At 36.4% G+C, this 12990-nt stretch overlaps 1 protein-coding gene across 1 annotated transcript in view; it reads right to left on the bottom strand.

The window, feature by feature from the left end:
* The window catches only part of LOC127427733 (CLIP-associating protein 1-like), a 90212-nt gene that overhangs the window by 56408 nt on the left and 20814 nt on the right, over positions 1–12990 (bottom strand). The window contains exons 9-12 of the mRNA XM_051675522.1: positions 4223–4351; positions 4060–4136; positions 514–606; positions 80–225 (exon numbers count right to left, since the gene is read on the bottom strand). Of these exons, the coding sequence (XP_051531482.1) occupies positions 80–225; positions 514–606; positions 4060–4136; positions 4223–4351 (445 nt within the window). The remainder of the gene's footprint in view (positions 1–79; positions 226–513; positions 607–4059; positions 4137–4222; positions 4352–12990) is intronic.

Genomic DNA, 12990 nt, shown 5'->3' with positions numbered 1-12990 from the left:
GGACATGAAAGTGCCTGAAGTTGAAGAAACCACCGATGTTTAGTCTTGATACATACGCACATACACACTGTTCACTCACCCCAGTGTGATACAGGCCTCTCGCACCACCTGCGAGCGCAGATCTTTGGCCGACAGCTTGAACGCCCCCTCGAGTTGCCGCAAATGCTGTGAGAAGCCGTCGTAGTTTGCCGCGCCCGCCAACAGCAGAGCACGCACCTTCTTCAACTGCAAACAAACCGATCAATGAACTACTGCACAGGGGTCAAAGGTTATCTCACAGCTACTTACCAAATAAATAAATCAATGGATATAAAATATCGATTTGAGCCGTAATTATTGTATTACATGAGACACTAGCACAGCTGTGTAGGAAATCACTTGATTGAGACAACAGTTAATAATACAGTTTAAAAACATCTGACCTCAGAATGCCACGATTGACCAATCAAAATCAAGTATTCCAGAGGGCCATGTAATAAGCAGTTTTATTCCATAATATGTGATGTTACTCACTGCTGCCACTCTCTGCTCCCAGTCGTGTTTGTCATCAGAGAGAATTTTTTCGATTTTATTCATGGACTCCTCGAGCTCCCGACTGGAGTAGATCTGTGAGGGGGGAGACAACAGTGCCATCAAAATGCATTGTGGGTTCAATGGAAACCTGAACGAGAGGAAACTGGCAGCTCTCCAGAGATCGAATGGAACAGCCATCGAATCTGAAATCTTTTCAGACCGGTACAGAACATCCAGATTGACACTCCAAATAACACATAGATGGTGATGGTATCCGAGAGTATTGATGTTTCCTGGGCATTGCCCGACACAAATCTGATTAGTTTTTTGTAGATTTTTCAAAACTGATCCCAGCCACATTCATTTGTGGTTTGAAATTCAACTAGACAGGTAAAGTTTGTCAAGAGAAAACTTTGATGTTGGCTTGACAAAGCCTTGTCGAACAGTTTGAACGAACTAGTTTGAAAAGTTTAAAGTTTGATGGTTAAACGGACATTACATTAAGGCTACGTTCACACAGTCAGTGTTTGGATTGACAACCGTATTTACTTAAAGTGTGAGTCCTGAAATGTCCCAATCATACAACAGTTGACAGTAGCAGTTTGAATACTGTCTGTATGAACGAACAACCGAAGTCACCTCAGTATTCTAACAGCTGTAACCATAGTGACGTGACTAAAAGATAGCGACGTCCATAACACTGGCATGTCTAATCACAATTGCTGGCGCGTTATTAAATAAACAAGTCCAATCGAGGTGCGAGTTCATCCATCAGATCATAATTAACCTACAGCGGATTTGAATGCTTTTTAACCATGTACAGAGCGCAGCTTTTGTGTCGCGCGTCTCATGTCCGTGAGCAGCAGGTGGAAAACAGCGGCTGAATCTTCGGATGCAGGGGCGTAATCAAAACATGCAAGTACAATCCCCCCATTATTGCAGCTCATTTCTCCATATTCGTGAGTTAACAAAACCCCACATGAAAGAAACGAGACACACGCATGTATAGTGCAGCGTGTCTCTCACTGTACATGACGTAACCAACAACTAGCTGTCCAGTTCAATTCAGTTCACACAGTGCAGGTTTGTGGGTGTTAGTTGTGTGTGTGAACGCAACTGTGTGTGAAGTGCAAATCTATGGTAATTTCTTTTTTCTAAGTTTTGATCGTCCGCTCTGCGGAAACCATTATAGAGTGCAACAGTCTGGTTCCGGAAGTAAAGATCCCATACATTTTTTCCATAGACTAACTTATTTTCAATGCTAACTTTCAAAGTTAGACCTACCGTGAGGTTGTTCATCAATGGTATATGCTTCTGTTGAATCCATCAGTCCACGTTATTTCAACTTCATTGTTTAATAATCGTATTTGATAGCGGAATAGACCTTATTCACGCTAGCACAATCTTTGAGTTTTAATGGGAATGACAACAAGACTGTGAGGGATAGACTTACAGTCTCTTCAATGGGCTGTACTGCAGTTTAAAGTGTTTTTGGATCGTTCTGCGGGCAAAACATTGATAAAATATCTGTCCAAGAACATTCAATATATATATATATATATATATTTATAATCAATTATATATATACACAGGTGCATCTCAATAAATTAGAATGTCGTGGAAAAGTTCATTTATTTCAGTAATTCAACTCAAATTGTGAAACTCGTGTATTAAATAAATTCAGTGCACACAGACTGAAGTAGTTTAAGTCTTTGGTTCTTTTAATTGTGATGATTTTGGCTCACATTTAACAAAAACCCACCAATTCACTATCTCAAAAAATTAGAATACATCATAAGACCAATAAAAAAAACATTTTTAGTGAATTGTTGGCCTTCTGGAAAGTATGTTCATTGACTGTATATGTACTCAATACTTGGTAGGGGCTCCTTTTGCTTTAATTACTGCCTCAATTCGGCATGGCATGGAGGTGATCAGTTTGTGGCACTGCTGAGGTGGTATGGAAGCCCAGGTTTCTTTGACAGTGGCCTTCAGCTCATCTGCATTTTTTGGTCTCTTGTTTCTCATTTTCCTCTTGACAATACCCCATAGATTCTCTATGGGGTTCAGGTCTGGTGAGTTTGCTGGCCAGTCAAGCACACCAACACCATGGTCATTTAACCAACTTTTGGTGCTTTTGGCAGTGTGGGCAGGTGCCAAATCCTGCTGGAAAATGAAATCAGCATCTTTAAAAAGCTGGTCAGCAGAAGGAAGCATGAAGTGCTCCAAAATTTCTTGGTAAACGAGTGCAGTGACTTTGGTTTTCAAAAAACACAATGGACCAACACCAGCAGATGACATTGCACCCCAAATCATCACAGACTGTGGAAACTTAACACTGGACTTCAAGCAACTTGGGCTATGAGCTTCTCCACCCTTCCTCCAGACTCCAGGACCTTGGTTTCCAAATGAAATACAAAACTTGCTCTCATCTGAAAAGAGGACTTTGGACCACTGGGCAACAGTCCAGTTCTTCTTCTCCTTAGCCCAGGTAAGACGCCTTTGACGTTGTCTGTGGTTCAGGAGTGGCTTAACAAGAGGAATACGACAACTGTAGCCAAATTCCTTGACATGTCTGTGTGTGGTGGCTCTTGATGCCTTGACCCCAGCCTCAGTCCATTCCTTGTGAAGTTCACCCAAATTCTTGAATCGATTTTGCTTGACAATCATAAGGCTGCGGTTCTCTTGGTTGGTTGTGCATCTTTTTCTTCCACACTTTTTCCTTCCACTCAACTTTCTGTTAACATGCTTGGATACAGCACTCTGTGAACAGCCAGCTTCTTTGACAATGAATGTTTGTGGCTTACCCTCCTTGTGAAGGGTGTCAATGATTGTCTTCTGGACAACTGTCAGATCAGCAGTCTTCCCCATGATTGTGTAGCCTAGTGAACCAAACTGAGAGACCATTTTGAAGGCTCAGGAAACCTTTGCAGGTGTTTTGAGTTGATTAGCTGATTGGCATGTCACCATATTCTAATTTTTTGAGATAGTGAATTGGTGGGTTTTTGTTAAATGTGAGCCAAAATCATCACAATTAAAAGAACCAAAGACTTAAACTACTTCATTCTGTGCATTGAATTTATTTAATACACGAGTTTCACAATTTGAGTTGAATTACTGAAATAAATGAACTTTTCCATGACATTCTAATTTATTGAGATGCACCTGTATATATATACACATATATATATATATATATATTTCAATATATTGAATATATTTAATCAATTTAATATATTGAAATTATTTTTATTTGGAGGCCTTTCTCTGCAAATATTGATGCGATTAATTTTGATTAATTAATTGCCATATTATGTAACTAATTCGATTATAATTTGATTCGATTGACAGCCCTAGTTAACATGTGTAAGTTAATTTCTTGTGGCTAAACTTTTGAAACAGTGTGTATTTAAAAAGAATTTGACTGGCCCTGTTTACCTTGTACGATTGTTACGATTGTAAGTGCCCTCTTGCTTTGTTCCAGTTTAAAAGGTACTGCTATAACATGAATGACCCGTCTGCGACATTTAATGATTAACGACTTACCTGTATGGCGGGCACATCTTCAAAGGCACGAATGAAGTCTTCTTCATCAAGGGCACCGGCACTTGCGCTTTCTTTACCTGCCAAGAGAAAAATCAACAAGAAACTCAAGCAGGTTTCCCAACATCTCATACACACATTCATACATCACTGATGTGGTCTTCACCTGAACTCTTCGTGCTGGAGGCAGAGCTCGGCCGCCGCATGGATCCCGTCCGCCGCACCGACGACACTCCTTTAGAAGACGACGAGGAACGGCCTCCATCCACGGAATCAGCATCGTCGATGTTCTTATCTGAGATAGAAGAGGGAACTTCTTCATCTTCTCTGTTTGCATAACAGCTAAAGTAACAGGTGGTTACCCAACTACAAGAAACCAGTCATGAATTATCAATTATTACTACAGATGGACTAAACCTGTAGTAAGTTACTCTGGCAGTAAGTCAAGTAATAAGTGCCTACTAAACTACTACTTACTAAAACTTGTATTCATCTGGTACTTAGCAGAATTCCCACATCTTTCAACCAATGAATTTACAATTACTGGATAAATATATTTTTTAATCATTTTAGAAAGACTGCACTCACGAAGAGCCTTTTTCAGCCAACAAATGGACAGAATGGAAAACGATAATAAAAACAAAAAGGAGTGATTTGTAAATTCTATTCACCCTGTACTACATTGAAAGCACCACAACAACACATTATTTGATGTTTTAGCTTGTGAGTTTATTTATTTTTAAATATACACTCATTACAAATCAGATGATTGCAACACGCTCCAAAAAAGTTGGTTCAGTCGAATGTTTACCACTGTGTAACATCACCATTTCTTCTCATAACACTTATTAAGCATTTGGGCACTGAAGACAAAAGTTTGTTAAGTATAGGAAGTGGAATTTCCCCCATTCATCCATTTTGGGGGTCTTCAGCTGCGCAATTGTATGAGGCCTTCATTGCTGTATTTTTTGCTTTATAATGTGCCACACATTCTCAGCTGAAGACAGGTCAGGACTGCAGGCTGGACAATCTAGCACCCGCACTCTCTGCTTACACAGCCATTAAATCCAGGCAGTATGTGGTTTGACGTTGTCCTGCTGGAAAACCACTTCTGAATGCTTGTGATCTCTGATCCCTCAGATGTCACTGCCTTAAAAACCATTATTCATCTGTATTGGATATCATGACATGGGCTCGGGAATACTTTAGTAAACCTTTGTTAGTCAACAACACCACTTGCAGCTGCATCCACAGATACAAGTTAAGACTTTACTATGTAAAGGAGAAGCCATACATCATCACTGTCCAGAAGCGCCACAGACTTCTCTGGGCTCACTTTCATCTGAGACTGAAAGTAGAACAGTGGAATCGTGTTTTCGCCCACAATTCAAATAGTTTTTGGAAAAAACAGCCATCGTGCTCTCTGGGACAATGAGGAAAAGGACCATCCAAGTTGTTATAAGCAGCAGGTCCAAAAGCCAGTGTCTGTCATGGCATTTGGGTGTGTCAGTGCCGTTGGCATGGGTAACTTGCATATCTGTGAGGGCACCGTTAATGCAAAAAGATATGTACACATTTTGGAGAAACATATACTACCATCCAGACACCCTCTTTTCCAGGGACGTCCCTGCATTTTCCAGAAGGACAACGTCAAACCACATACTGCCCAGATTACAAGTGCATGGCTGTGTAAGCAAAGAGTGAGGGTGCTAGATTGTCCTGCCTGCAGTCCTGATCTGTCTCCAATTGAGAATGTGCGGTATTATGAAGCACACAATTCTGCAAAGAAGGTTCCTTACAATTGTGCAGTTGAAGACCAGCATAATGGATGAATGGGGGAAAATTCCACTAGCTAAACTTAAACTTGTGTCTTCAGTGCTCAAACACTTAATAAGTGTTATTAGAAGAAATGTTGATGTTACACAGTAATAAACACTCAACTGTCCCAACTCTTGAAGTGTGTTGCAATCATCGATTTGAAATCGGCGTATATTTTCAACAAGACAAAACAATTAAATTCATAATGTAAAACATCAAATAAATTGTTGTTGTAGTGCTTTCAATATAACACAGTGTGAATAGAATTTACAAATTACTCCTTTTAGTTTTTATTAGCATTTTCCATACTGTCCCAACATTTTCAGAATTGGGGTTGTAGATTTGAGTTGTGGAAATTTCCATGAATTTTCTTTAGATTTTAAAAATTCCATGACTTTTACAGGCCTGGAAATCACAATTTTCAGCACAAGTGATGTGTGACTAACTTCACAGTGGAGGTGCTAGAAAGATTTACCGGTTGATATTGACAAAAATCATAACTGCTGAATATTTCCCTTGATATTGCAATTACGATTAATTTAGATTAATAGAATATCAATTCAAATGAGCACTGTGCCTGAATTACATTATTGCTGTTTTATACATCAGTAAACCAAGACTAAACTTCACACAGGCCCTAATGCAGGTTTGTAAACAAAAACTATTAATCAAGTATTAATAAATTAAACACAGGATGCGAAAAAACTGACAGTCTGTTATTGCCGATACTAGACTACATGTACATACGGCCGTAATAAACCCAGAATTTCTTGAAGATGTGCTTTGAAGGACACAGTCTTCTCTTCTGTGTGACATTGCTCAGGCGCTGACGAAGCCCCATACAGATGGATAATCCCCCCATGAGAGAGAACCGCCACCAAAATCTGCCAGACCAGTGATCAATCGGCATTAATTATTTATACACACACACTCTATAATACTACTGAAACCACCAGGAAATTAAAAGAACAACATTCCTAGCTCTCTAGCTTATAGGGACATGCTGTGAACATGTTTTTTCATATAAAGAAAATTATAATGACTACAGACTAACTCATACACAGGAAAATTACTGATAGAGTGAAGCTAGTAAAATATGAGCTACATCTGAATGTACATTTTAAAAATTAAAATTTGTATAATATTCATTTTTATTCATATTTAATTACGTTTATGGGTCCCAGGTTTATATCCCGGACGAGCCCCCAATTTGTTATGTTCCAAGACACGATAAATCTTGTATATTTAAAACGATTATAATCAATGCATGTGAAAATGTTTATTAATAATTATGCACTTCATTTGAGATAGATTGCAAAAAGAAATCAGAAAAATTAAGTAATAAAAAAATATTTATGAATCATTTCCCAAAATGAGTACACCTTCAGATGTCCCCAAAGAGACTGCACTTTTACATTTTCATCAAGACATAATTTTGTATACTTATTAAGCCACTTTTCAGGTTTTACTATCCTTATGGGGATATTTCGTCCCTTTATAGTACATTATAGTAAATTTTGTGTCAAATATGTGCTTTATTTAATTTTATTACAGCAATCTTGTGTTCATTTTATCTGCCATCATTAAATTGTATGATTTCAGCATTATATCAGCCACCCTGCTCTTTAGATATGGGTGTCCTGACCTACCCCTAAAACAGATTAGACACAATTAGAATGAATCATCTAAGTTCATAAATGGTTCAACTGGAACAAATGCATCATCAAATTAATAATTCATCTAATGTGACCACCCCAAATGTCCTCAAAGGGAGGTTTTGTCAGATGTAGCTCACTTCTGGGGGATAATTTTGTCCTCAAACTATAGCCGAGTAAACCATACACACACACACACACACACACACACACACACACACACACACACACAGTTCACTGCATGCAGCATTTAATCAAAGTGATCAGATTTCACACACAGCGCAGAGAGAAAGACAGATGAGAGTGACCCGCTATCATTCCCGAAACGCCAGCATCTCACTCATGTTAACACAGAAAGCAAATCCATTTGAGATATAAATTCACACTGATATTCGTCTGCAACCACAGTCCACTTTTGACCCCTAGTGACCTACAGAAGCTGCTGCCGTTAGCTCATCTCCTGTCTGACTCTGAATTGCTCTATTAATGCGGTGTAAAGCGAGTCTCTTACAGGAGCAGATTCTCCGGCACACCAGCTTCCTCAACATGTCGTCACGGTTTCCCACGCTGCCTCATTCTGATGCGGCCTCCAGCAGCACCGCAACCCCTCCCTGCCTCCGCATGTGTGTGTGTGTGTGTGTGTGTGTGTGTGTGTAAATTAAAGCATGTTGGGTTGATCTATTGCTGACTAAACCCCACCCTTCTCACTTCAGAGGGAGGGGGAGAGCAGGTGGGAGGAGCCAAACACAGGCTGTGTTCAGAATGGAATACTGTTTACATACATACTGCATACTGTTTTATACAAATAGTGAGTGAAAAAGTATGCAGTGTGCAACAATAAATGCCTCAAGCAAGAGTATGCTACATTTCTACATTCCAAATTCGATTTGATTTTATTCTGATTAATTGGGGTATAATTCAGTTATATTGATCATTTGCTCACATATGAAAGCAATTTGATGATTTGGTGATTTTCAATGGCAATTTCAATACGACAACAAAATACTAACTAGTCTGAGTGAACATTTTATCAAACAAATATTAAGTAAACAGTTATTAACAAAGAACAAAGAAACTTATTACAAGCAATAAAACAAATAAAACCATTACAACAGAGATAAAAAATTAAGAAAACAGAGCTTGAAGTTTTTAAAAGCAGTATCAAGTATTTAAGTAAAACATTTAATGAAATTTTATGTAAAACTACTTGATTATGATGCGTTAATACTTTTATAAAGCTACTAAAGTTATCAAGCCAATTGCAGGGAGTGTTTCTCATTTGCTTGTTATTGTTGTTTGATTAATATTAAATCTTAAATGCATGGCTGTTTCGCCAAACGTTATTACATACTCGGGTCTTTAGCGACCCGGCACGTATATCTATCACAAATGGATCTACAAAGTATCCAGATAGTAAAACTATTTTTAAAAAACATTTCAAAACAAATAATAGAATAAAATATATTCTGTTTTATTTTTCTGTATTATTTTTCAGATTTCAAAGAGATGATGGAACGAATGATAGAAACGGATTCATTACTTCTACGCTGAAATTTAATGAGATGCAACTGGCGGTCAAACACATATTGAGCTACACATAACACATAATATGAACATAAGCTACACATTTGTATTTTCTCTGGCACTTATTGACACACAACTCACATAATGTCAGTAGTGCACCCAAATGTCAATAGCCAAATCATACTGTTCGTGTGTTAAACTTGCTATAGTTTGCTTCCACACTGCTTCTTCGCCAAATAACAATGTCAAATGTAAATCAAGTCAATCACTGAAACATCAGGGCCACTTTGAGTGAGAAATATCATGTATAATATGTATGTGTGTACACGCATAAGAGATATTGATAATTCACAATTGTCACAGGAAATCAACATGATTTAGTATTATTTTGAATGAATATAGTGCTAATTTGTCTTGTAATAAACAACTAAATATATTTCCTGTGATAGTAAACTTATATTGATATGAAATGGAAGTGCAAAAAAAAAAAAACGACATTATTACATATCTTGGGTCTTTAATGACCCTATACACTTTTTGGTAATTAAGCAATTAATTAATTTATTTTATAAAAAAAAAAGAAATGTACACTATGCATTTTCAAAAAAACCGAAGTATGCATTAAAGGGTTAATGGCATTATAGACAATGGTCTATTAGTCTATTAGGCTGCATTTTCACTTCAATTCCAATATTTGGATACAAATTCGCTCTGTGTCCGCTGTTTACGTTCACTTCAGAAATAAATGTCTGTTTTAAATTAATTCCTCACCAAGCTGGCATTTGTATGGAATTTTTAAGTGTATTTAAGATCACGATTAATCGGAAAATCTATTTATTTTTGTTACCCAGCCCTAGCATCCAGTTATCATCTTGAAAACAAAAAGTTACTTTGCAAAGGTCTTCCCATTTAAAAAAAAATAAAAAACAATCCTAAAAGGTGCTGTTTTTAGCAATAAAAGAAACTTTTTAAAATCACAAGATATTTATTACAGATTATATCTCATTTAGTTCATTCATCATATTCTGCACATTTTTGCAAATGTAGTAGGTTAAATGAGTACCATACTGTGCACAACATACAGTACATACTGCAGAATTAGTATGAGTAGTATGGAGTAAACTATTCTGAACACTGCCACACACACCCCTTCCCATCTCCCCCTCACAAACCCTCCTCCATCACCCTACACACACACACACACACACACACACACACACACACACATCCTATCCGCTGACTGATGGTGTGTCATCCAAACCATCTTGATGACTGTCGCTGAAATCACACACCTGATGACATCATCACCTCCCAAACTATGTCACATACAGACAGAACTCAGTGCTAATTGTCTAAATGAGGCTAAAAAACAGTCAACCTTCCTATTGCGTTCAGCTCATTTTTGACCCTAATAATTTTTAAATACCACATAGATTGAAGTCTGGAAATCAAACTTCAATATCCTATCAAAACTATCAAAATACACATAATACCCTTTTGTCAGATTTTTTAATTAAACTTGTTTAAGATATATTATAAAATTGTAACATCTTTTACGTTCACGGGTCAATTTTGACCCGGGCATCAACTGTGGCTTTACACAGTATTATGTAGATGTTTTTGTACATCTATGAATTTGATTTTTTCTAATAAACACTTTACATTTAGTCTCTTTCTATACACACACACACACACTTTTTTGTCTCTCACTGGGACTGAATCTTGTTCACAAACATGCAAAAACAGACATGACAGATGTAACAAGCACAACAAATAAACTAAATCAAAGGTATTACTGTCTAAAGGGTGTGTGGGAAGAGCAAAAGTTCATGCACACATCAGTCTAAATAGGGCTTGGAAGAGGAAATTGTTCACATTTTACTCTGCAGCCATCTGATGAAGTTCATGACAGTTAATACAATAGATTTAGCTTAAAAACATAGTAAAGAAGTATTAATGTTGCATTCTTGAGTTTTACAGTTGTTTTGATTATGTTTCATTGAAAAAGAATATGTTGGTTTCATACATTTTAAGCACAAAGTTGTATTGAGCAGTTATGAGTAATAGGACATTCATTCAGATTACTAGTAATTCTCATTTTCGATGTTAATATAAATTTTATATTATGTTATTTTTAAATACAACTCCACATAAATGTTGACAAAAAAAGCTGTCTTTACATGTATCACACTGGTTTTGTTGTAGTTAATGAATATTTTGAAATGTCAAAGAATTTCTACATTTAATTATAAAAACAAAAGGCATATTAATTAGTAACTTTTATATTTGCCAGTTAACATGTCAGAAATATCAATCTTTTTACATGTATGAACAGTTAAGAAGTTACGAATGACTTGATCAAAACCATTGGATTAAGAATGATTTATAATCTTAAATTCCACCGGGTCAAAATTGACCCGCAAATGCAAAAGGTGTATGCACATTCTGAACGCAATACGTGTATCATTCAGATACAGTGTCACACCACAGAAATGAATCGCAGCCAACATTAAAGCTGGTCCAACATTTAAATACTAATTTTTTATAAATCTATATATTATTCCTATTTAATTTAGTCTATTTTCGCTTTAAGATGCATGAGATCCCGGGTTTATATCCCGGACAAGCCCCCAATGTATTATGTTCTGAGATGTGAAAATGATTAATATTATATATTTAAAACACTTCTTTTCAAATGCACTTTTAACAAATAATCAATGCATGTGAAAATGTTTATTAATAACAAAGCACTCTTCATTTGAGATAGATTGTAAAAAAATATATAAATCAGGTAAAAATGTAAGTATCGAGTATTGTGTTGATGATTAGAAATGGGCTATACACAGCTTCAATTCAATCAAAAATAAGCACATGCCTAATTTCATCACTAGGTGGCAGAACACTAACAAAATGTGTTATAAAGCACTTTTGAAGAGTTCTTTGTAATATTTAATTTAAGGAAGTATCATAATAAATTGTCAAATAAATAGTAAAAATGTGTGATACAGTAACATAATCAAACTCCATTATAAGGATCTTAAAATAATGATGGTACATACAGCCTGCATGGTTGCTTCAATAGGAGCAAACTTCTATAATAAACATTATATTATAGATACAGCAACAAAACCCTATGAAGAAATCAAAATGACAAATTATCAATGCAGGAAGAGCTGTGAAAACAAACTCCTCTATGTGAACGGCACACATCCGCTCTGATTACCCCTGACAATCTAAACGGTTAAAAATAAACCTTTAACACTGATCTGAGGTGACTTCTTTCAAAATCAGGATGTTTTCTACCTGCCGAGAGTGTACAGTGTTTAACATCACATGCTAATCTGACAAATGATTTCTCACCCTGTCATTCTCAAAATTGGTTAAAAACTTGACCATGTCATCTAAACTCCGTCATGAACTCAGTTAGACTGTTAGCCACAACACGTAATTTGGGCTTTAAAATGTAACAGGGTAAACGTTGTGACTGCTGACAAAAAAATGACTGTTGCCTAAACGTTTTCTTTATTTAAAGTCAATGTAAAATCTCTCCAACATCTTTAAATAAAAACCTGTGTTGTTTAGGGAAATTCAATAATCCTCATTAACAAAGAATGAATGGAATGCAGATTAGCAGAAACACGAACAAAAGACATGAGGAACCTTCATTCATTCATTCATTCATTCATTCATTCATTGTTATTCATTGACTGATTGGACCACGTAACCAAACACAAGTTTATACTTTGTTCTTCATTTCATACAGTGTGATTAACAGAAAACTGAAGGTTGACAAAAACATGTCTAGGTCATATTTCACCCCAAAATAAAAAAGAAAGAAAGAAGAAATTATATTATGCATAAAGAAAATGAAACACACATTGCAGTCTTTTCGTAATTCTCATTATTCTCAATGATGACACTTATTATTGTCTCAATA

This window comes from Myxocyprinus asiaticus, chromosome 37 (genome assembly GCF_019703515.2).
Source record: "Myxocyprinus asiaticus isolate MX2 ecotype Aquarium Trade chromosome 37, UBuf_Myxa_2, whole genome shotgun sequence".
Lineage (NCBI taxonomy): Eukaryota > Metazoa > Chordata > Actinopteri > Cypriniformes > Catostomidae > Myxocyprinus > Myxocyprinus asiaticus.
The sequence above is the reverse complement of the archived record's forward strand: the minus strand, read 5'-3'. Positions and strand labels throughout refer to the sequence as shown.